The sequence below is a fragment of the Plutella xylostella genome, chromosome 21 (genome assembly GCF_932276165.1).
Source record: "Plutella xylostella chromosome 21, ilPluXylo3.1, whole genome shotgun sequence".
In the NCBI taxonomy this organism is placed as follows: domain Eukaryota; kingdom Metazoa; phylum Arthropoda; class Insecta; order Lepidoptera; family Plutellidae; genus Plutella; species Plutella xylostella.
In genome coordinates, this window is record NC_064001.1 from 9,136,041 (window position 1) to 9,161,994 (window position 25,954).

Genomic DNA, 25,954 nt, shown 5'->3' on the forward strand with positions numbered 1-25,954 from the left:
TAAGAATAAATCACTTTCGCACAACGTTTACTTGATTGATTGACTTAAACCTAACATTAAAACATTTTACGGGATGATTTTTATGAATAATAGGCTTTTAATCAATGCGAAACAGACTACTTACCTACCTCTACAGTCTAATACTTAGATCACGCCTCATTTTTACTGTAGACTAAAAGGTATTTTTTACCAAACCTACAATGGCCAATTCTGTAGAACTTTTCCAAACACCATTTATCGTAACGCGAAACTATGGAGCACTCGGCCTTTCAGCCCAGGCCATAAATTACGTGGCTCCGTCACCAACATAGATACAAAAAGCCATTCGCTTTGTTCCCGCCACTGCCCCATACTCTAATGTGTTTCCTTGGTGGCTGTCACCTACATTGGTCACGCACATCTCTGTTGCGCTATGCACTCCTGGTACCTTATCATCATCATCAGTTCGTAATTGTCAACTACTGGAGATAGGTCTCTCCAACGAAACGTCACAACACTTTGTGTTCCAGTTACCTACCTGTGTACCGTTGGTCAAGCTGGCATGAGGGCTTCCCACTTCTAGTGATATCTTTGTAGATAATTTAACTACAAGTTATGTATGCAAATGTTGTAACTATAAAATATGTTTTATTGGTAAAGAAAACATGTGTACAAAATGTTGTTAAATAAATAAAAAAAACTTTACCTTTATCAGGTGTAGCAATTGAATGTAAGCAACCAATATTAAAAGTTTATTTACTACTCCGCACCGCAACAACAGTGCGACGCCATCAACAATAGACTTACAAAATCTGGAGTGCAAAATATTTATCTCAGAACACCATTATTCATTCAATACAAGGTAGAATGTGGAGCCACGCACAGTATTGTGATCCGAGCCCTATTGTATCACACTTGGTCGCAGTCGAACGGTCGTGCAGCCATTTTTTGTCAGCATCGAGTGAGGGCCCTACATCATTGTGTCGACGGCAGAGGGGGTGATTAAAAGACCTCTGACAGAGGTTCTTCTCGTTGCTGACGGTAGCTTGAAGCTTGATAGACAATTTAAATTATATTAACGTGTGGTGTCTACTTCAGCTAAGGCATAGTTAGTCTATAGCTAAGGCAACAATATCAATTAATTGTAATAATAAATATATAATTTGAAAGGATGCTCGAGGTGTTGCTTTTGACATTAACTTATTCATCTTATTTGAAATGATGGTAGACTGATATTTAGACAAACAAGAAATAACTGTAAAATTTTAAATCCTATTATTTAATTATAATTAAATCTAGTTATCAGTTATTAATATAATATTATATTATCAACACTAGGGTATATTTATTTATTTATGCTTTTATTGCACAATTTACAAAAGTAGATGTACAAATTATGTATGAATGGTATAGTGTATTTCTTATGCAAAAGCTTTCACTTTAAAAATTCTATATTCTTCACATTTCAAAAGATCCAGGTAGTTCAAACTGATAAAGTTAGCCTTTGGCTATAAATATGAAATCGGAAAACATGCTTGCTAAGTGAGACTTGCAAACTAAGTACTGAAGCTTTGTAAAAGCTTATTCTTATTAAAAGGAATATAGTATTCAAGTTTAAAGCTTATGGTGCTAACAACACTGACCCCCAAATTCGCGAGAACTGCCTACATGCAACTGGCCGGAGTCCAAATCGTTTCGGCCGGCGACCGGCAACTGTTTTTACTGAAAGATTTTACGAATCGTTTTCAACTTCAAAACAGTGTGGGTTCAAACGATTTGCGTTTAGAAATTTTTTGGTCCTTCGCTTTTATTCGAATCAAGGCGTGGAAAAAGTTTTTTCTAGGCACTGTACGTGTTAAGAAAAATATTCCGCATATTCGGCGGATAACAAAAAGTACGTTTTTGTAGGAGTTGCTTTGATCTTTTCGCAATAAAACCTATGCGATAGCCGTCTGCTAGATACTTCTCTGTATTATTTGGGTCATGTCCAGGATCGTAGGGAACTTTATTTTAAACATGGTGTTACAACAATGATAGCTATTGTAAGCCAAACCTGTCACAAAACTCATTAATTTGTATACTATTGTAGTATCAACAGTTTCTCGTACCTAATATGGCTTTTCCCCCAACATGCAAAATTTTTGTAGAATTTAAAAACATTACATTTCGTTACAATAGATGAAATAATAAATATGATAGGTTTTGCTCACGTGAGTACGTCTAAGGTCCAAGGCTCGGCGTGTGGGGGCCCCCTCGATGCTTGAGAAATCTAAATAAATATTTAGGTATACACACACAAAATTCACTTGTCGGTTTATAAAAGAATAAACAAATATAATGCCTAATGGCAGCTAACGATATTAAACCGAAATTTCCCAAATTCACAATGATTCCGATAATCGCGACCGCGCCGAGTTACAAAAGCATAATGATTCAATCAGACGAAGGCTGATAACGACTGACCTCTTGTCAAAGAAAAATTAACCTACCCACATACAAATATTAAAAGGTCTGGATTAACATTGTTTGAATAATGTACTAACGCATATTGTGTATTGTGCATATATTGTGCATGTAACAAATATTATTATTGAACTTATGTCACTTCTTCTGTATAAATATTTGTTCACCTTTCAGGTAGATTAAGGTCTTGTGCTTATATCAAAGTTTAAAAACTTTAATGTACCCTTAATCATGCAAATTCATTTCATTCATTTCATTTCAAAAGTATTCGAACGGTATGAACCACATTTTATACAATGAACAAAAATTAAAACTCCAAGTGGCCCTAATCAAACACTCTCCAAGATGCACAAAATGGTGACCAAAAAAAAGACTCAGGCGGGTTACTCTATACTGATGAAAAACTAACGAACCAAAGCATAATAGAGAAGCGGCGTGGCCCTCAACGGCCTCAGTGGCAGTGGGCCGGACACATTGCTCGAAGGTCTGATGGTCGGTGGAGCAGAAGAGTCCTGGAGTGGAGACCACGTACCGGCAAGCGCAGCGTTGGGCGGCCCCCCGCGAGATGGACGGACGATATAGTCAAGTCCGCGGGGAAGCACTGGATGCGGGCCGCCTCCGATCGGACAAGGTGGAAATCATTGGGGGAGGCCTATGTTCAGCAGTGGACGTCCTATGGCTGAGATGATGATGATGATGATGTGGCCCTCAAAGCTGCTGTGTTCCGAAACGTAGTTTTTCGTCATATAGAGTGACTGCCCTAAACCTTTTAGAATTTGTAAGCACATTTCCACGGATGCTAATAAATGGGGGCCCGGGGGCTTGTCTTCATGGTTTTCATTACCAAACGTTTACTGACGCCGTCAAAATTCTAAATTAATTGCTCAAGCAATGATTATAACTATAATATGTCAATGCACTCAAGCTATAGATGCCGATGATTGACGAAACATTCAACGTATTTGCTATTAAAGTCGAAAAATCGATACAATCGATCGAATGAGCAGCTCGATACAGCTAAACAGTACCATACAAAAAATATATATTGGGATGGGTAACGATTAAATTTTCTTACAACCAGAAAGCAGTTTCAAGACACTGAACGCAATTTTTATACAGAATAGGGGCCCGGTTTTTTAGGTCCCGGACGAAGAAAACGGGGAATGGGAGCAAACAACCAGAGTGCTTACTCCATTAGTAATATTACTGTACGTGGATTGAATCACAAGTTGGGATCTATGAAAGGGATCTGTAAATCGGAACTGGATGCTCTCCGCACCTTGGATAATGTGATTGTTCGATTCGATTTGATCGTCTGTTTAGAAAAGGGAGTTTAAACTTGTAGTGGCATTTTGGGTGACGGCGATTTCCATTTAAAAGTTTTTTTCGTGGGTATTCTAAGATATAAAAGGACCACTTGAATGGAAAGCGTCTTATGAAGAAAATGGCTGATTTCATTATCCCACAATCACGTAGGTACTTTGTATACTTCACCAAATTATGCATTTATAATAATAGGCATATTAAAGACTATAGGTAATGTTTCCACTATTTTTTTTATTAAAAAATTTTAAATTGCTAAATGTTTTTATTTGATACAAAGTTAAATAAGCTTACGGTTTAAAGGCGTATATTCTATTCAAGAAAGCCGTAAGATTAGTTATTCTCGGTGGTCCCGTGCCTTTTATAACTTTCTCGACCCAATCCGCCCATAAAGATACTCTCGAGAACACAACTGGCGTGTTTGGCTCCCCGCAGCCAAATCCAAAGGAGTTTACTCCAAAAACGTAGTACATTTTTCCTGACATATCCTTTGGGAGGTCCAGCTCCACCTGGAAGGCACCACCGGAGTCACCCTGAGGGAAAAATAGAGGAATGTTGAAGGTAGGTAGCTCAGTCGGATATAAATAAGCGGCTGCTTCTCCTATTCGGCCAATGAGTTCTTTGGAATTTAAGTACAATGTACTATTGGTACCATCGCTCATACTTTGGAAAGAAAACGTTGTGAGGATACCCATCCTGTCTAGGATAGGCACCTCTGCGTGAAATAAATGTATTTACAATTTTACATTTGTCACCTCATTAACCCGCACTGGACCAGTATGGTGGGAAATGGTCCAAGGAAGGGTGTTTAGAACTTGGGGATATGCACAAGGATTCCATGCGAAAGAGACAGGTGCAGCTACTTCTACGCCCACAGATAATGGAATATTACATAATAAACACTTACTGGGCAAGTATTTATTCCGCCGGTGCGGTTTCCCCCGCATATCTGGGTTCCTTTAATTTCACAGAAGTCTGTGGTACAGCTGGATTTCACAAGTTCACCGCAATCATCAACCTCTATAACATCGAGCTCTGATACTTCTATTTTAGGTGTAGTAATTTTTTTCGCTGAAAATATAATTACAATTTCAATTGTAAGTTCATGAATTTAGAAACCAAGAAACTGATTTCATTGATCAATACAGCATCCCATCAAAAACTGTTTCTTTATAAAAATCTAGCCCTGACTCGCATGATATCTAATATAATTCCCCCTGAAGTGAAGTAGAAATTATAATGCTATCAAGAGGTCATCAATAAAGTCAATAATGGTAGGTAATGACTATTTAAGCCGAACCAGGGCCAGGCGTTGGTCTGCTAAATGTATACCTACTTTGTGGATATAATTACGGAATAACAATCATATTATTACCAGATTCCACAGCACCCCACCCTGTCACAGTTTTCGGGTTCGATGGAAGCTCGTTTGTTTCAGAACTAGTCCACAAGCAAGCTGGTCGAATCCGCATCGAAAATTCCACTGGTTGCTCCAGCTCCATAATGGCTACATCATTATACTTCTTTGGCGCTTGGTAGTCATCGGCAACAACGGTACGCATGATTTTAAAGTCACTTTTACCATCACTGTTCTAGAAATCACATTAGGTTTAGTATTCATCAATTACCTTACGGATGCTCCAGATTTATATGTATATTACTCTTGGTATTTTAATAACTTACTTTGTCAATTATATTCTGACTTCCTAGTCTCACAATCTTAGGGTCAGGTTCAGCGATAGTGGAGTCTACAGGGACGTGTGTGCAGTGCGCCGCCGTCAGAACAATTTTGTTACTGATTAATGTGCAGCCGCATTTGAAAACCCACAAACCATCGGTATCAAATTCAAATTCAAATTCAAATTCAAATCATTTATTTGTGACACATAGGTTATAGACAGGCTTTTACAAGGTCAAAACTAGTATCATCTATGGTCTACCATAAAGGTGTACAAATTTAAAATATTATAAAAGTGACTTCAAAAATCATGCAATAATTATAAATAAAATTAATTAAACAATTAGCACAAATTACAATTCATATGTACCTATTCACATTCAACAGTAAACAATAAACAAACAATGTCAGCAATTATAATTAATTATATGGAAGTAAATGCATTAAATTAAATAACATGTGTGAAAATAGAAAAATATAATTAAGTGATTCGTTCGGATGTGCTTTTAATATTTCTGGCTCTGGTCAGTAAAGAACTCATGTAGAGTATAATATGCCTTTCCGACTAGGATCTTCTTCAATTCCGATCTAAACTGGGTAACGCTTTCTAAGTCTCGTATATAGCGAGGTAAACTATTAAATATTTTCGGAGCCATTCCTAATACGCTTTTATTATACAAAGCCGACTTCCGAGATTTTGCCGCTACCTTGTTTTGGCACCTAAGACTTCTGAAGCTATCAAAAAGATGTCTGTTGGATTTTAAAAACGATGCTATCTCATAGATATATAAACATGGTACAGTGAGGATCTTTAAATTTATAAAATGTTGTTTGCAGCTGTCTGTTGATTTTAAATTTTTCATCGCACGGATGCACTTTTTTTGGGATTTAAATACATGGCTTATATCTGTAGAATTGCCCCAAAATATTATGCCGTACCTCAGTGTGGAATATACATATCCAAAGTAGGCAGTAACCAAAGTTTCTTCATTCGCTACCTTTGATAGCACATGTAGCGCATAAGAAAATTTATTTATTTTTTTACAAATGTTGTCAATTTGTGCTTTCCAGTTCAATTTATTGTCTACATAAATTCCAAGAAACTTTGTCACTTGTGTTTCATCTACAATAGTGTCGCGATAATATATGTTAAATTTATCCGGATAAGCCCTTTGTCTAAAATTCATAATATACGTTTTTGTCAAGTTAATAATTAAATTGTTCGATGTCATCCAGTCTATTATCTTTTCTAGAGAGTCATTTATTTGCGTCTCTTGAGAATTTTTATTTTTTTCCATAAATCGCTTTCCAACCTATGGCACCCTGGTAAATTAAAGGCAAAAGGTTAACGCGGCGCATGTGGTGGTAGGGATTTTAAATGTGGAAAATGAAATCGATTTGTTTAAAAAACACCAACTCGATCAAACTCTATTTTTCTAAATTAATTCATTTAAGTTTGGTTTGAAATTATCTAAAATAATTGTTATATCAAACATAAAATAACAAGCCGAGTATACCTTTATATTATTACCTATGTGTATTAGGCATACGGATTCAGCAATTTTATGAAATAATAAAAAAAAAATACCAACCATATGCGGAAAATCGCTTATTTTAGCATCATCTCTTTCAATACCGGAACTGCTAACAATTCCGCCTTTCTTTTTTTTACCTGAAACAATGATCACATCTATAAAAAAATGGCGTTTATAGGCAAGAGTCCACCTATCGATATTGTACAGTATCGCACAAAAAGGATTGTCATTTAAATGTATGCCGATTAAGTTTACAAATAATTCTGAATACCTACGATGTGTACGATGTGTACGATGCCGGAAGGTGGACACTTATCTTAACATGTTGCACAAGTGGATCAAATTACATTGGGTTAATTTTATTGATTAGCATTTTAAGCAGCCACAGCAGATCATCATTATGTAAAGGAGTGAAACTTACAGGCTGCTGCCCTAGATACTTGTAATTCATTTCTTCGAGCCATCCAAATGTGGTTCCTGCAAGCTGAAATCATAAAGCAAAGATTCATAAGTAAACACCGACAACAAGAAGGCATAACATAACGGTATTTTGTTTCACGTGAGTATTATTTCGTTATAAAAACAGATACAAACAATTTAAGTTCCATGGCCAAAAATCAATATAGGAAGGTTGCACTGTGACTTTTTTTTTTTAACAATTAGGTGCCAATTTCGCCATAGTGGGTTAGAGCTAGAAGAGCATAACCAGGGATTATTGCTTGACTGTTGACACATCTGTCAATAATTTAATATGGAGATGACGTATAGTTGATCACCTTTCCCTGGTTACGATTTAACTGACCATGGAGAAATTGGAGCTAAATGGCCAACGTCGACTCTATTACACTTTAGGGAATACATAAAACATAAAACTAAACTACAAATAATACAAGGTTGACTTACTTCTCTCAAAAAAGGCTATTCCTGGAGCATAGAAGTCTGGCCACTTGGGGTCGAACTCTTCACACGGGTCTTCAGATGGAAGCTCTGTGTTCAAATATACATCTTCCAATCTTATAAATTTGTCCCTAATATTTTCTTCAGGTTCTTTCACAATAACTTTTTCAGTAATAGAAGAATTTCCCATGTCTGTTATTAGAGTTGTAGTTTGGTTTATGTTGTCATCATCGGGATTTTTTGTTGTCTGTAACAGAAAAATAAGAAATGTTAAAAAAATTATAATAATACATCTCTCGTTTTATCATTCATATAATATTTTATGCATTCGTAAATTGAATAATCACTTGCCATCATAGTTACACTTGCCTCAGTTTGTTCAGTAACGTTTGGCAAAATATGACTCATATAATTTTCAGTCGTTGTTTCCAGTTTTTTGTTTCCTTCCAACTGAAATATAATCAGAATCATTTGAATATAATATTATATGTTAAAAGAAGCTCTATTAGTGAGCTTTATTAAAATTTAAATCGTAGCCGAATGTAAATTTGCAACTCACTCGAATTTGGTTCAGTAGATTCTTCCGGATGTTGGCGGCTATGTTGTCTAAGGCATCCTTAATACTAATTTCTCGCGGCTCAATAACTTCTACGATCCAATCCGCCCATAAAAACACTCTTGAGAACACAACTGGCGTGTTTGGCTCCCCACAGCGAAATCCAAAGGAGTTTACTCCAAAAACGTGGTACATTTTTCCTGACATATGCTTCGGGAGGTCCAGCTCCACCTGGAAGGCTCCACCGGAGTCACCCTGATGGAAACAATGGAGGATTAAGGTTACGTTGAAAGTAGCTAGGTCAGCCAGGTGAGCAACTGAGCACCCGCTTCTCACGACAGAGATTCGGGCTCAAATCCTAGTCATGACGTGGGGATCTGGGGATACGAGGGTACAATGTTCCTTGCAACTATTTCGAAATTCAGATTAAATTTATTTTTAGCTTTATAGGCAAAGAATATATGCTTATATTTGTTTTATGTGTTATTTTCGAGAAATTATGCAAATTTTAAAAATGACCCGATAACGTCACTCACCCCATGATTTTTTTAAATAATTCTATTGTGAGCTTATTTTCATCGTTAGCATGAGATAAGAGTCAAATATTACGTCTGAATTAATTTTATTATAATATACACTTACTGGACAAGTATTTATACCGCCGCTGGTTAGGTTTCTCCCGCATATCTGGGTTCCTCGAAGTTTGCAAAAGTCTCTGGTACAGCTGGATTTTACAAGTTTATCGCAATCATCAAGGTCTATGACATCGAGCTCTGTCACTTTTATTTTAGGTGTAGTAATTTTCTTTGCTGAAATTGTAATTATAATTTCAATTATAACATAAAGACACTGTAGATAACTGCTTCAACAACAATTTATAAAACAAACTTATTCAATAAAAAGCAGATACTAAACTATTAAATTTTCATTGATCAAAACAGCATCCCATAAAAAACAGGATACGTAATTATATGGAATAAATCATTAATAAACAACCATATTATTACCAGATTCGACAGCTCCCCATCCAGTCACAGTTTTCGGCTTATGTGGCAGCTCGTTCGCTAAAAATGTAGTAGTCCACAAACAGGCTGGTCGAATACGAGTCGAAAATTCCACCTCTTTCTCCAGTTCCATAACAGCTACATCATCATACTTCTTTGGAGCTCGGTAGTGATTGGCAACGACGATATTGATGATTTTAAAGTCACTTTTACCATCACTATTCTAGAAATTAGAATTAGGTATAATCAAATCAATTACTTTAAAGATACTCTTTGTTAAATTTTTATGACTCTTCCTACTTTGATAACTTACTTTTTCTATTATATTCTGACTTCCTAGTCTTACAATCTTGGGGTCAGGTTCAGCGATGGTGGAGTCTACAGGAATGTGCGTGCAGTGAGCGGTCGTCAGGACAAACTTGTAACTGATTAAAGTGCAGCCACACTTGAACACCCACAATCCGTCGGTATCGTCAATCGCCTTCCAACCTATGGCACCCTGGTAAATTAACGATAAATCTTGGTTTAGGGTCTCTAGTGAACGAATTACGATTAGATTTTTTAAGGGAGTTCGTGATGATTCATAAATGAAATCAAAAGTTATACCAAAATGTAGGGTATGTTATATCAAAACCAAAAAATTACAAAACACCAACCATATGCGGGAACTCGCTTATGTCATCATCATCTCCTCTAAACTCAGATGTGTAAAGTCCCTCTGCAATTTCTTTATTTTTTTTACCTTAAAAAGAAAAACATTGAAATAAAAAAAAATTGAAATGATATATCATTATTTTATCATCTGACGTTGTGAATGTTAAAAAAGTGGATCAACTTGCATAAATTAGTATTAGTAGCAGAAGGGATTGTTATAGCAGAAGGGATTGTTAAGAACTAAAACTTACACGCTGCCGCCCGATATTCTCTTAATTCATTTCTTCGAGCCTCCCAAATAAAGTCCTTGCAAACTAAAATCATAGAGCAAAGCTTTATTAATAAACACCAACGAAAAGAAACAACGAAGACAAACTAGCATTGACATATATTGCAAAATAGCAAATCAAATTGATGACACCATAAAATCGCGAAACACTATACTCCAAATATTACGAAATTCACTTACGTGTTTCAAAATAACCCTTTCCTGGAGCATTGAAGTCTGGCCACATGGGGTCATAATCTTCACAGGGGTCTTCAGATGGAAGCTTTGTGTTCAAATATACGTCTTGCAGGCTTAAAACTTGGGTCTTATTATTTTTTTCAGATTCTTTCATAATAACTTTTTCAGTAGTAGAAGGTTTCTTTATGTTTGTTATTGGAGTTAGAGTTTTGTTTATCAAGATCCTATTTATATTATCAACAGGGTTTTTAGTGGTCTGTAACAGAAAAATAAGAAATGTTTAACCATATTACGAGTTTTATCATTATTCGCCCGAAGCTCGAAGTTTAGTACAATACCTCGATGATGTTATAGTGTCATCCGTACCTTAGGTTTAGTTTCTTCTTTTACTTCAGTTTTCTTATTATTTTCTATTTCTGGCGATGTCTTAGGTTTACCATTTAATTTGAGGGGCTCTAACAGAAGTATCAACATAATTCGATTAGATAAGTAACGAATATTCGCAATCCACGATCGCTAATCTTGCTTTATTATAGCTTTATACGTAGTAAGCTAGAATATTGCGCTGTGATCTGGACTCCGTTTTACCAGGTACATATTGACGCAATCGAGAGGGTACAGGCTAGATTTCTCAGGATGCTGACCTATCGCTATGGTCTAAAATATACACAACGATCGTACCTAAGCCGGCGGCTGCATTTTAAAGTTAGCACTTTGGAAAACCGTCGAACAGAAATTATGCTCACTACACTCCATAAGATACTGCACAGTACACTAAGTACAACATTAGCATCAACTTTGAATTTAAATATCCCTAATTCCAGACCTCGAGCTGTTAAAAACAGAAACACATTTCACCTACCCGCTTGTAAAAGCCTAAGAGCTCAGCACGATCCTTTCATTCACATGAGACGCCTGTACAATAATTTGAACAATAGACTTGACATTTTTGTGGGGCTCAACCGTTTTAGATCACAAATAAGAAATATGTTTGAAAACTTACAAAAGGAAAGCTAAATCAGTTAAATATATATTAATACCACTGAATAATAACAGTACCCTACTACTCTATTCTTTTAGTTGTAATTTAGATTTTTTTTTATAATAAGTATTAACTAAGTATCTAGGTATAAATATTTAAGAGAAGACGTTTAACACGCTTTAATTTTAAAAATGTTGTCAACACACAGTTAAGGATATTGTTACTAGAATGTAAGACCTTAAGCATGTTACTTATCATGTAATGTTTCATATCTGTAGTGTGATGCAAATAAATAAATAAATAAATAAATAAATAAATAACGTACCTACTTTATTTAATGATTACTGATTTCGAAACAATAGGTAGTAAAAAACTAATAGGTTTCAGTAACACTTACCTCATTTTTTTTACTATTTGGTAAAATATGACTCCAGTATTTTTCTGTCGTTGTCTTTAGTTTTTCATTGAGGTTCAACTGGAATATAATCGGAAACAGATTAATATGTAAGATCTCCTTAAGTGAATTTAATTAAAATAGTTAGATCTAACATAACCCTTTGCCTATTCGTTTAGTTATAAAACTCACAGGAATAGGGTTCATGTTTCCACCGCCGCCGGGTCGGTAGCCATCATCTCGCTCATTCATCACGAAAACTGGATTGTGATGATTATGTCCATCAATTGTTGCCTGTGGTAACATTTTAAGGTACGACTGTAAAAATATTAAAATGTATCATTACTTTCATAACAAATAATACATACCTATATACATACCAACGAATCAAATAATTTAATGTATGTAGAGGAGAACTGAGCATGAGAAGGTACTATGGTTTATCAATATTGGTATAATTGATGTGTGATATTGTTATTTGTATTATTTCGAATCACTCACTAATCCATGAGAAAATCCATGATGGAAGCCACGCTCATAATCTTCTTGATTATTATATTGTTGACTTGGTGGTTGGTAGAACTGGAATTAAAAAATATGGTATGTAGTAGTTCAGTTAGGACATTAGATAATGTGGTTCACGTGTGGCAATTCTCTCCTTTGCCTTTAAAATCTAAAATCCCTATTAGTAGCGTGTCACACACATCGCAGTAATATAACTGACCGTTACGCAATAGTCGAGTGGACGAGAATCGGCTACGATTGAAAAAGATAATGAAATATTATATAGCGATTTATTCCACCCAAAGGTTGTCTGTCTGTCGCTTTAAGCGATAAGACCGCCATTTGTACATTTTATGTGTTAGTGTTCGGTACCGACGAACACTTTAATAATTGTATGTGGGTAGGTTCTTATATTTGGACGTAGTTACGCAGAAAGGACTCAACCCACACAAACCTAGTTCTGAGATATAGACGTTTTAAGTTCTAATCGGTATTCTTCAGCAATGAAAAGCATCTTATATGTGGAAATTATCTTAAATTATGCATATTTATTGTTATTTTACTATTGCAAATCATGGTGTAGCTATAACGAATATTTATTGAGTTATTAATGAAAATATGCACTTGGATCCTTTCTCCTAAATTGCTTTTTCTATGCAAGCAGGGAAATTCAACGTTTCGCAGAAAGGATCCAACCAAATATTTATTTTTATAAAATATTTTTTTAATTAACAATATGGTTTTTAAAGTAAAATATTTATATTGTAGACACAAGACATTACTTTTTTACACAAAATAAAAATTATATATCAAAAGTAAACCTATTATTAAATAATTTATATTGAAATGTAATCGGAAACAACATTTCACATCTATATAAAAATCTAACCGGAACTGTATTCCCAAGCGAAAAACTCTGGATCAACTTAACCGATTTTGATATTTTTTTTACAAAATAGAAGCCTACCTTTTTCGTGAGTATCTACGACCCGTTTGTATCCCATAATTTTCAGCATAAAGCATTTTGACGGAAAGCAAACCTCATAGAAAAAAGTTGGGCATGAATAAAATTCTAACCGGAAATGTGTTCCCAAGCGCAAAACTCTGGATCAACTTAACCGATTTTGATATTTTTTTTACAAAATAGAAGCCTACCTTTTTCGTGAGTATCTACGACCCGTTTGTATCCCATAATTTTCAGCATAAAGCATTTTGACGGAAAGCAAACCTCATAGAAAAAAGTTGGGCATGAATAAAATTCTAACCGGAAATGTGTTCCCAAGCGCAAAACTCTGGATCAACTTAACCGATTTTGATATTTTTTTTACAAAATAGAAGCCTACGTTTTTAGTGAGTATCTACGACACGTTTGTATCCCATAATTTTCAGGATAAGGCATTTTGACGGAAAGCAAACCTCATAGAAAAAAGTTGGGCATGAATAAAATTCTAACCGGAAATGTGTTCCCAAGAGCAAAACTCTGGATCAACTTAACCGATTTTGATATATTTTTTTACGAAATAGAAGCCCACTTTTTTAGTAAGTGTCCCATCCCATATTATCCCATAATTTTCAGGATAAAGCAATATGAACATAAGCAAACCTCAAAGGATAAAGTTGGACATAAATAAAATTCTCTTTTACTCTAACTTCACTTCATCATCCTCGGTATATTGCAACTATCCTCCTTTTTATGCCTCCGTAGGATATCCGCCGTTCCCTGTGCTTACCATACGATCGCTGAAAAGTGGGATTTCAGCGATCGTATGGTCCGTATCACTTCGACTTTACTTTGCGGTTGGATATTAAAATTTATGTCAAGATGCAGAATAATTATAAATCTCATAATCATTAACCATCATCACGACCCGTCACATCTCCACTGCCGGGGCATGGGTCTCCTTCCAATGAAGGAAGGGATTAGGCCTAGTCCACTACTCTGTCCCAGTGTGGGTTAGTGGACCCCAACACAAGCAAGCTTGTGCTTACAGAGTTGACGGGTAATTGGGCAACCCGACTGTCAGATGTTTTCAAGCCGCCCGAAGGTCTCTGAGTAGGCTTAACGACTGCTATCGATTTTATTATAATCATAATGATTACGATTATGCTTCTTGACATATATCAAGATCTGGATATACAAGATGCTCCTGGTTTATTGAATCTGCATCCAACTCCTCAGATGCAGACTGGTTTAGATCTTTAAAAACTTCGGCAATGTGGTCATACCATCTTACAAGTCGGTCTTCCATAGTAACAAGGAGATATCCTGGGGTTTGTTGCAAAGTTTATTTGATTCTTTCTATAGATCCTTCATGGCAGCCGCTGTTTGTTTTCTCCAAGATATAGAATCAGACTAACAGCGTTGGTCCTTTTTTAAATTACGTTTGATATTTTGTTCACAAAGAAAATACTCGTACGCAACTCGTGCTTCTTTAGAATGGTAGTCTAGTTCGATGTTAAGTCTTCCTTGGAGAGTTGATCATATGCCATGTTCCTTTAGACATCCATTCTTTCTTTAAGTGTTCCTTGAGCCTTATTATTTCTTCGCTTTTTTAAAACATATCTTTAATGCCAGTGCAGTTATCTTTGATTGAGGCGCGTCGCCCACACTTAGTAGGTTGATGGTATTTGTTGTGGATCTGGATACTAAGTTATCTTCTGACTTCTGGGTCCTGCAGCTTATTTACAGCGACATCTTTGGCAGATCTGGTGGCCTGCTTCTGAGCTCCCGCTATCGTCAAGCAGATTTTTCCAACCACTAAGTGGTGATCACTCTTGACTTTAGCAACCCTTCTTAAGTATTTATAACATCTAGAAGTGAATGTCTTCATTTTCGAATAATCAATATGTGGTCGATTTGGTTCCCGGTACGACAGTCGTGTGAGAACCAAGTCACCTTGTGACATTCCTTGGAGTTACCACCACCGAAAATTAGCCATTAACAATCCTTAGGCATCGTCGCTCGCAAATCAAATCGGACGTAACTTGTATGAATCTGATAGATGTTTGAGAGTCGAGCGACGCTGCTTATGGATTGTTAATTGCTAATGTGACTTGCCCACACGGTGCCGATACATGGACGATGACCAACGAAACTGTGCACCGAATCAGAGTTCCACAAAGAGCTATAGAGCGAGCCATTTTAAGTATTTCGCTTAGACGTATTCCCAACGTGGTGATCCGTCAAAAGAGGAAAGTGTTCAACGTCGGTATACGGGTCGCCGAACTGAAATGGGAGTGGCAGGATACTTGGCTCGTGGGGGGACGGAAGGTGGAAAAATGCGGTGACAGAATAGTGGCCAAGAGACGGAACAAAAACAGTTTGAATCCTTTCTGCCAAATAAAATTTGAACTGTTTTATTAAAAACTTATACTATATGAAACAACTCAGACAGTTTGAGTCCTTTCTGCTAAATACAAATTGACTTATTTCAATCAATAAGTATTTCGCTAAAACGACTCAAGACGGTTTGAGTCCTTTCTGCTAAATACAAATTGTCTTTTTTCAATGAATAAGTATTCCTCTAAAACGACTCAGACGGGTTGAGTCCTTTCTGCTAAATACAAATTGTCTTTTTTTAATGAATACGTATTTCTCTAAAACGACTCAGAGCGCTTGAGTCTTTTATGTAAAACTAAATTTTTCATGGTTTCATAGGAAATGCGTTTCTGTAAAAGGACTCAAACAGTTTGAGTCCTTTATGTGAAACTAAAAAATGTGTGTTTCATACAATGTGGGTTGGTCCCCCACATCAAAAAAGTATGTTGTAGTTGGTTTTTTACTGTGTTTGTTTTCTTGACAGGTAGACCCTACATTAAATAGCATGTTCTAGTATATAACTCAATTTTGACAAAGTTGTGGATTGAGGCCTTTCTGCGTAACTACGTCCATTTGTATGTGGGTAGGTTCTTTTATTTTTGACAGTCTACTCAGTCGTTGGCAGCCTCTCGTCGGGTTATCTGCTCTTGTATTTCGGCGCGGTCTCGATATTCGCAATATTTGTATTTTCGGTTAAATATTACCAGCTACTATTAGGCATTATATTTGTGTATACGATTATAAGTGGACATGTGATTTTGTGTGTGAGAACCACAAGATTAAAACGGATTACTCAAGCATCCGGAGGGCCCTCCACGCCGAGCTTTGGACCTTGAACCTTCACGTGAGCAAAAACCTATATAATATTTATTTTATTAAATATATTTATCCAACATTTTGGTAGCAGAGCGTGGTTTTAATACGGCTATATTATTAGGTTTTCGTGTTACGTAAGTTTTTGAGGTTAGCTCAGGGCGGCGTTATCAATTCGGTTAGCTTCATTGCATATTGTTTACGTAATAATTTTACTTTCGGAATACAGTTTCTATTGTACTAAGTATAGGTATATTTATTTCGGTTCGGTCAATACTTATATTTGTGTTGGTTTTCGTACGGTAGGTACTACGATAGCTACGGTAGCTAACTACTTAACTTTACGGCTATAATTTGATTATTATTGTAACTCAGATATTCGGTAGGTACAATTACGTCTCACGTTAGTAATTACCATATTGTCTCAGCTCGCTATGGGCGTTGAATCATTTATCTTTTAAGTTAAACATACTTACCTATTTATTAACTAATCGTGCAGTATTGCTGTGGTGAGATTTGGTCGGTGATTTGGTGATTCGACCTGAGAAAGTACCTAGTTACTTTATGTTGAATAATTTACGGCTGTAATATTGAAGTGTAGTTAATATTATTGTGAATTTAAATGGCGGTTGGTTTAGTCACTTTGTAACTTCGATTTCTTAGTAACTATAGCTTTTTGATTAAAGATAACTGGTTAATTTCATAGTAAATATTATACTTATAATACGGGATAAAGTTTTATTTGAATAAATTTCAGGAGTTAGTAAATATTGACGTTATAAAGTGAGGTGATATTCATAACCGACCATCGAGTTCGGTATTGTTGCGTTGTTTATTGTTTAAGATTGTAATATGGCTTTGAGATCATCGTTTTCGGTATTTAAAGTAAAACTTCAATGGCTTATTGACAGTGCTGACTTGCTGGATCGACCTGAACATGTCAACCGTGTCTCTGTTCGACTGTTAACGGTTAATACGGAATTTACGAGTTTAGAAGCTTCATATCAACGAATAATTGAACTCGCGGACCCGGAAAATAATTCGGAAAATCAAATTTTAGACGCGGCACGTAAAGAGTATGTGAGGGCATTAGAAGCTTTTGACAAATAAATGTATGAAAAATTAAAACAACGCCGGAGCACGAGCGGTTCCACGGACGAGTCGGAGCCGCGGTCAGACGGACACAGGTTCGACTCAGAGGCTTTGGTGTCGAGATTACCTACCCTGCAGTTACCTATTTTTACGGGTGATTTGGATCAATGGGTCGGATTTAATAATTTATTTGACAGCTTGGTAGATAATCGTACGGATTTGTCACCTTCACAGAAACTAGCTTATTTGATGTCATGCATTTCTGGTGAGGCTCGCGGGCTAATTCAAATTATTAAAATATCGGATGCTGGTTATAAAACAGCTCGTGATCTTTTGATGCGGAGATACCAAAATTCCCGCCATCTAGCGGACGTTCATGTCGGTCAAATTATGAACTTGCCAACTATTTCGTCAAATTTAATCGGATTGCGATCGCAATTTTTAAATCCATTAATTATGGCAACAAACTCGCTGGAACGTTTGGGATTCCCTGTAGCTGAATGGTCCTTTTTGCTACTGTATATTGCTAGTACTAAATTGCCGCCATCAATTAAAACTCGGTTCGAACAAAAATACGGTACGGAAACAGATGTTATACCAACATTCTCGGAGTTGGTAGAATTTTTAGAAACAGAATGTCGGTTATTGGAGAGTACCAAGAGAGAATTTGTTTCTCATAATAATCGCGAGGACCAGCGCCCTCCACGGCGCCACCAAAATTATGCGGTTGCGGCAGCGCAAGTCCCGTGCTGCGCTTACTGTGGTGAGTCGTCGCACTCGGTGTTGAATAGATGTTCACGGTTCAGGGAACTTACACCCGTAGCTCGGAAGGAATTTGTTACTCGGAAGCGGCTATGTTATTTCTGTTTGGCTAGTCATCACTACCGTGACTGCCGCCAGGTGCCGCAATGCGATGGATGTGGTAGCCAGAAGCACCATCCATTGCTGTGCTTCAATCGGGTAGGCACTGCACAGCGTCGTGTGAATAATGGTACATCGGACAGACGCTCGCCGCCGCGTGCGGGCGGGTGCGCGGAGTTTAACGTCGCGGCGGCGGCGGGAATCGAACCCGTTCACCTCGGATGTCACCGGCTCGCGCCGCGTCCCCGGAGCGTCGGAGGAACGACCAGTGGAGCCCGCGTCGTGTGGCTCAAGTGGGCGGCAACGGTTATTCTCATCACCCTCAGCGTGACGGTGATGGTCGAAGGGATCAGCGGTACGAACGTGAGGCGCCGCAGCGATCTTGTAATGATCGACAATAGGATACGGCTCCTACCTACCCATTGCAATCACCTGTTCAACATAAAACTATTTTACTTCCTACGGCTATTGTAAGAGTGCATGGTGATAACTTGGATGATTTTGTTGAAATTCGGGCTTTATTAGATGCAGGATCCCAAGGCTCTCTTATAACCTTAAATTTAGCTAGGAAGTTGGGATTAATGTTAGAACCTACGGATGAGCTGGTGAGAGGGGTAGGAGGATTAGAACTCGGTAATATTTTCGGTCGGTCTTGTGTTTCATTTTCACCTTCGGGAAAGCGGTTTCCGGTTATTTCCACTCCGGTTACTTGTTTACGGAATCTTGTCGGTAATCAGCCAACGTTTAATTTAAATGAATCGGTATTAAATTTATGTGAAGGACTGTTCTTAGCTGATCCAGAGTTTCATAAGTCCAAACCAGTTGAGTTATTACTCGGTTCGGATGTTTACGGTTCACTAGTCGGTGGTGATAAAATTACTTTAGGTACAAACGGTTTAACGGCGTATAATTCGGTATTTGGTTACATTTTATTGGGACCTATTGATCATTCGTTTGACGTAACTTCGGAGCCAGCAGGTGATGTTTTTGCTTTATCACTTTCGGATGCTTTACAAAAGTTTTGGGAGGTTGAGGAGCCTCCATCGGTTTCACAGATCACCCCAGCTGATGAGGAGTGTGAACAGCTTTATAAGCAAAATACACATCGGCTATCAGACGGTCGGTTCTCTACTCGACTTTTATTTGTTTCCTCGCGTCCAGTGTTAGGTGAGTCTCGTTACATAGCCGAGAAACAATTTCATGCGGTAGAAAGACGGCTTATGAAAAATTCGGTCTTAAGAAAGGAGTACATCAGTTTTATGCGGGAGTATGAAGAACTGGGACATATGTCGGTTTCAAAATTTAATTATAAATCGGGCGAGGAACACTTTTTTATCCCACATCATGCGGTTTTTAAATATTCGGGTGACGTGCCCAAAATTCGGGTGGTTTTTAATGGCAGTTGCGTCACATCTACGGGCGTATCATTGAATCAGTGTCTTCACACTGGTCCCAAATTACAAAGGGACATAACGGACATTTTATTAAATTTTCGGAGACATAAAATTATTTTCATTTGTGACGTCAAACAAATGTTTCGGCAAACGGTAATAGACGAATCGGATCGGAAGTACCAACTTATATTATGGCGGGAGTCTCCTGATCAGCCTCTCCTCACATATGAGTTGTGTACTAACACTTACGGGTTGCGGTGTAGCCCGTACATTGCTAATCGAACAATCTTGGAGCTCGCCGAGCAAGAGCGTGAAAGCCTTCCTCGTGCGGCAGCGGTTTTAAGAACAGATGTGTACGTGGATGACATAATCACTGGTACGGATTCGGAATCTGATGCGTTGAGCCTTCAGCAAGAACTCATTACTTAAATGAAATCGGGTGGTTATGAGCTCCGTAAATGGATTTCAAATAGCTCAGCAATTCTACAAGGTTTACCTGATGATCATAAACAATTACCTCTCTTATTTGAAAATTCGGAAAATCCCCATACGGTTGCGGTTCTCGGCGTTTTGTATGATCCGGTTCGAGATGTCTTTTCTTATAAACTAAATCTTGGTGCATCGAGTTCGGACACTAAACGATCTATTTTATCTGTAGTTGCCCGGATATTTGACCCTAAGGGTTGGATTTGCCCAGTAGTGTATTGGGTTAAATGTTTACTGCAGCGTTTTTGGCTAAACAAGCTCGATTGGAATGATCCTTTACCTTCGGATTTGTTGCGTGAGTGGCAAGCGTTTCGGGAAGACTTGGTTAACCTTAAAAGGTTGGCTATTCCTCGATGTACTATGACTAAGCCTGCAAGCAGCTACTCATTACATGGGTTCTGTGATGCTTCGGAGTTAGGTTTTGCGGCAGTGGTTTATTTGCGATCAAGTAACCAAGACGGCTCGGTGTCGGTACACTTGCTCATGGCTAAGAGCAAGGTCGCCCATCTCAGGACACGTCCCACCATTCCTAAATTGGAGTTGTGTGGAGCCGTGCTACTGGTTAAGCTTCTCAATCATGTGAGTCTTTGTCTTCAAAGATCCGTTGAATTTGAGGAGATAGTTGGATGGACCGACAGTATGATTTCATTGGCATGGATTAATACATCACCTCATACTCTTCAAGTATACGAGGCTAACAGAGTTTCACAAATTCAAAATTCTGCGGTTACTATCGCAGACGTCGCTTCACGCGGGTCAACGGCTTCAACGTTACTTTCTCATCCATTGTGGTGGGAACCTGCCTGGCTTACTCAACATGAGTCCGCCTGGCCCTCTCGCGAGGTGGAGAGGCCTTCGGAACTGCCTGGTATTAGATGTTGTGCAGTTACTAAAACGGAATCGGATTCGGAATTTGAGTGGATTTTAGATAGATATAGTTCACTTGATAAATTAATATCGGCTACAGGTTGGATTCGGAGATTTATTCATAATTGTAAAAATAAAAATAATCGGATTTCAAAGCAATATTTAACGGTGACAGAAAGGAAAGAATCCTTACTTTGTTGGGTCAGTTTGATTGATTCAAAAGAAACATTTCGGTTCGGAAATTGAAGCTCTAGGTAACGGCGAGCAGATCAGAGGCAATTTAAGGAGTCTTACTCCATTCGTAGACTCTCGTGGACTGTTGCGCGTTGGCGGTCGGCTCCAAAATGCGGATATCGGATTAGAAGCAAGTTGCGTCACATCTACGGGCGTATCATTGAATCAGTGTCTTCACACTGGTCCCAAATTACAAAGGGACATAACGGACATTTTATTAAATTTTCGGAGACATAAAATTATTTTCATTTGTGACGTCAAACAAATGTTTCGGCAAACGGTAATAGACGAATCGGATCGGAAGTACCAACTTATATTATGGCGGGAGTCTCCTGATCAGCCTCTCCTCACATATGAGTTGTGTACTAACACTTACGGGTTGCGGTGTAGCCCGTACATTGCTAATCGAACAATCTTGGAGCTCGCCGAGCAAGAGCGTGAAAGCCTTCCTCGTGCGGCAGCGGTTTTAAGAACAGATGTGTACGTGGATGACATAATCACTGGTACGGATTCGGAATCTGATGCGTTGAGCCTTCAGCAAGAACTCATTACTTAAATGAAATCGGGTGGTTATGAGCTCCGTAAATGGATTTCAAATAGCTCAGCAATTCTACAAGGTTTACCTGATGATCATAAACAATTACCTCTCTTATTTGAAAATTCGGAAAATCCCCATACGGTTGCGGTTCTCGGCGTTTTGTATGATCCGGTTCGAGATGTCTTTTCTTATAAACTAAATCTTGGTGCATCGAGTTCGGACACTAAACGATCTATTTTATCTGTAGTTGCCCGGATATTTGACCCTAAGGGTTGGATTTGCCCAGTAGTGTATTGGGTTAAATGTTTACTGCAGCGTTTTTGGCTAAACAAGCTCGATTGGAATGATCCTTTACCTTCGGATTTGTTGCGTGAGTGGCAAGCGTTTCGGGAAGACTTGGTTAACCTTAAAAGGTTGGCTATTCCTCGATGTACTATGACTAAGCCTGCAAGCAGCTACTCATTACATGGGTTCTGTGATGCTTCGGAGTTAGGTTTTGCGGCAGTGGTTTATTTGCGATCAAGTAACCAAGACGGCTCGGTGTCGGTACACTTGCTCATGGCTAAGAGCAAGGTCGCCCATCTCAGGACACGTCCCACCATTCCTAAATTGGAGTTGTGTGGAGCCGTGCTACTGGTTAAGCTTCTCAATCATGTGAGTCTTTGTCTTCAAAGATCCGTTGAATTTGAGGAGATAGTTGGATGGACCGACAGTATGATTTCATTGGCATGGATTAATACATCACCTCATACTCTTCAAGTATACGAGGCTAACAGAGTTTCACAAATTCAAAATTCTGCGGTTACTATCGCAGACGTCGCTTCACGCGGGTCAACGGCTTCAACGTTACTTTCTCATCCATTGTGGTGGGAACCTGCCTGGCTTACTCAACATGAGTCCGCCTGGCCCTCTCGCGAGGTGGAGAGGCCTTCGGAACTGCCTGGTATTAGATGTTGTGCAGTTACTAAAACGGAATCGGATTCGGAATTTGAGTGGATTTTAGATAGATATAGTTCACTTGATAAATTAATATCGGCTACAGGTTGGATTCGGAGATTTATTCATAATTGTAAAAATAAAAATAATCGGATTTCAAAGCAATATTTAACGGTGACAGAAAGGAAAGAATCCTTACTTTGTTGGGTCAGTTTGATTGATTCAAAAGAAACATTTCGGTTCGGAAATTGAAGCTCTAGGTAACGGCGAGCAGATCAGAGGCAATTTAAGGAGTCTTACTCCATTCGTAGACTCTCGTGGACTGTTGCGCGTTGGCGGTCGGCTCCAAAATGCGGATATCGGATTAGAAGCAAAACATCCCTTGCTTCTGCCAAAATCGGGACATTTCGTAAAACTTTTAATTTTGGATTTGCATTTGAAAAATTGTCATGCGGGACCAAATGCTCTTACGGCTATATTACAACGGAATTTTTGGGTACTTTCAGCTAGGAGAGCTGTCAGGAATGTCACTTTTAAGTGCATTCAATGTTACAAATTGAAAGGCCTGACGACTCAGCCATTGATGGGTAATTTGCCTCGTGATCGCGTTACTTCGGCTAGACCTTTTCAAGGTATCGGTACGGATTTTGCTGGACCTTTCCAGGTCAAAACACATAAGTTACGGAATCCGAAAATCACCAAAGCATACTTATGCGTGTTCGTGTGTCTGGCCACAAAATCGGTTCACCTGGAGTTGGTTTCGGAACTATCTACTGAGGCTTTTATTGCCGCCTTGTCTCGGCTTGTGTCAAGGCGCGGCTTGCCCTCCCTTATTCGGTCGGACTGTGGCACTAATTATAAGGGTGCTGATAATTATTTAAGGGAAGTTTATCGTTTTTTGGAACAAAATCAAAATTATATCGGTCATAATATGTCCAAGCGCGGTATTACTTGGATTTTTGATCCTCCAGCTTGTCCATCATGGGGTGGTTTGTTTGAGGCTGCGGTTAAATCGGCGAAAACTCATTTAAAACGGTGCATTAAGTTTTTTGTAATTTTGTCCGTGTTTTTTGTGTACAAATAAAGAATATCTATTCTATCTATTGCAGGTATTCTATTCTATAAGAAAGATAAAGATACATTTGTTGGAATACTTTACCTCCTGATCTGGTGCATGGTGTATGTGCACATGAACATTGTAGTTTGGTCTCGGTGGGGGGTTTTGAGCCCCATTGTATCCCCAGTTGCTCGGTGGCGTACCACGATTCCAGTTTTCTATGTTCTGAAAAAAGAAAAGTAATTTCCAATATTTTACATATTGTAAGCGTTTGTGAAGCTTCTTCATGTAACCAAACCGAGGTATTTTTAACCTAACCGAATGGTGTGAAATTAGGCCTTAGAGTTTCAAAACAAAATTGTCTCCCATTGATTGACACAAAACCGTTAATTTCTTATAAATAATTATGGAACCTCTATAAATACACAAAGATTTAGAAGACGCTTTAATTGTTGTATTTACCTCTAAATGCGCAAATTGACACTCTAATAGTTATGTTTATCCTGTCTTATTTTGTATGTTTCTTGTCTATTTATGTTACTTTATTCGTACAGCAGTTTCGTGAATGTGCAAGAATAAAGTTTCGGCTTTCCTCATCTAAGCCATATCAGATACCTGTTTAAGGTCATCATTTCCGGACCATCCCGATCGATCGGTACCATAAAAACTTCAGGTAAAAAACAACTTAAATCTAAAGTCCAAGTTCAAATTTTAATACCTTTTTCTTCAATATCGGTTAGTACCTCAAGTTATTTAACAACAATAAAAAATCCAATACCGGTTTAATGATTGACGATAAACATGACGTCAAAAAAACTCTGGCTTTCCATTTTAAATTGTCTCATTTCCTTGAGGATAAAAAATTCAATGTAGAAAAGAAGTTTCAAAGTTATTCAAAATAAGACCCTAAGTTTACTACACCCCCATTACAATTTTGTAATGTGTATAGTATATGCAGCTTGTATAGGTTACTTAGTCCTGCCAGTATGGACTAACAAATTATATAGGTAAGTCGGGATTTAAATAAAACCTAAAATTCAAATTTAAACAATATTTTAAACTTCTTATTACTATGGTTTACATATAAAAAATGTTAACTATCGGTTTACTGACAAAAAGTTAAAATTTATATTTCAGTGGCAGTTAGGAATTTGATATATATTTTTTCGAAAGAAGTGGGCACATAGTAGAGTTACAATAATTTATTATTAGAGTCACACAATAATTAGAAGGGAAATTTAGGAAAAAATCCATAACTAACTTACCCATCTTTTTATCCGTTTTGAAGCCAGCTTTAATTTGTCAGCTGCACATAATTCTAAAACAGAACAACAAATTGACACAACTACAACCAATAATACAGTTCTTGCAGTGCAACTTCTAGCAAAAGTTCAAGTTTTTGATTAAATAAACATAACTTTTAAGTACAACAACTGATACAAAAATTTACTACCTATAAAAATAAGTACGAAAAATATCGAGAGTAAAAATACGCGTTGTGCCATTCCGAACCGAACCTTTTGTGTACTAATATTTATTTGATGTGACGAGATGATGCACAGAACAGTTTTGAATGGGAAAACAAGTTTTTAATATTATGAATAAAATTCTCAAGGATTTGCCAAATGACGTAAAGTTTATTGTCATATTACTTAAATTGGTTCGATAGAGTTAACAAATGGCTCTGAATCTATAACGTATTTGAAACACATTAACTTTTTAAATAAAAAATATACTTGACCAACACACCATAAATGAAGGTTATGCTATATGATCATTCTTCATTTATTATAAACATACGTAACATATTTATACTTTTTTAGGTTCTGTACCCAAATGGTTAAACTGACTCTATTGCCAAAACTCCGCTGTACATTCGGTTCGTCACAGGGCTGATCTCAATAACATTCTGTCATTAACCT

The 25,954-nt window shown here is 37.6% G+C and overlaps 1 protein-coding gene across 6 annotated transcripts; it reads right to left on the reverse strand.

Moving 5' to 3' along the window:
* Nucleotides 1–3,979: 3,979 nt before the first annotated feature.
* LOC119693151 lies at nucleotides 3,980–25,770 on the reverse strand. Of its 6 annotated transcripts, none has more exons than XM_048628455.1 (23): nucleotides 25,486–25,770; nucleotides 25,298–25,350; nucleotides 24,135–24,257; nucleotides 12,433–12,513; nucleotides 12,124–12,225; nucleotides 11,935–12,012; nucleotides 10,922–11,008; nucleotides 10,559–10,811; nucleotides 10,341–10,403; nucleotides 10,092–10,177; nucleotides 9,749–9,934; nucleotides 9,439–9,658; nucleotides 9,074–9,240; nucleotides 8,435–8,686; nucleotides 8,227–8,325; nucleotides 7,882–8,122; nucleotides 7,400–7,462; nucleotides 7,036–7,115; nucleotides 6,741–6,766; nucleotides 5,449–5,608; nucleotides 5,141–5,357; nucleotides 4,673–4,836; nucleotides 3,980–4,298 (listed from the first exon to the last, which is right to left on the reverse strand). In XM_048628455.1, the coding sequence occupies exons 1-23, from the start codon at nucleotides 25,535–25,537 to the stop codon at nucleotides 4,056–4,058; spliced, it is 3,096 nt and encodes a 1,031-aa protein (XP_048484412.1). In that variant the 5' UTR covers nucleotides 25,538–25,770; the 3' UTR covers nucleotides 3,980–4,055. The 6 variants fall into 6 exon arrangements, with proteins under 6 accessions (XP_048484412.1, XP_048484410.1, XP_048484411.1 ...); XM_048628453.1 differs by having other exon boundaries at nucleotides 12,124–12,249; nucleotides 25,486–25,769; XM_048628454.1 differs by having other exon boundaries at nucleotides 8,245–8,325; nucleotides 12,124–12,249; nucleotides 25,486–25,768.
* Between the last annotated feature and the right edge of the window lie 184 nt (nucleotides 25,771–25,954).

What these genes read in the sequence shown, in the direction of transcription:
- LOC119693151 (XM_048628453.1), bottom strand. Translation starts at nt 25,537, where the DNA reads ATGGCACAACGCGTATTTTTACTCTCGATATTTTTCGTACTTATTTTT. An exon ending in AAAGGGTTATTTTGAAACAC is followed by an intron (nt 10,404 to 10,558) that starts GTAAGTGAATTT and finishes CTATGATTTTAG; the next exon opens with TTTGCAAGGACTTTATTTGG. An exon ending in GCGGTATAAATACTTGTCCA is followed by an intron (nt 8,687 to 9,073) that starts GTAAGTGTATAT and finishes TGTTTCCATCAG; the next exon opens with GGTGACTCCGGTGGAGCCTT.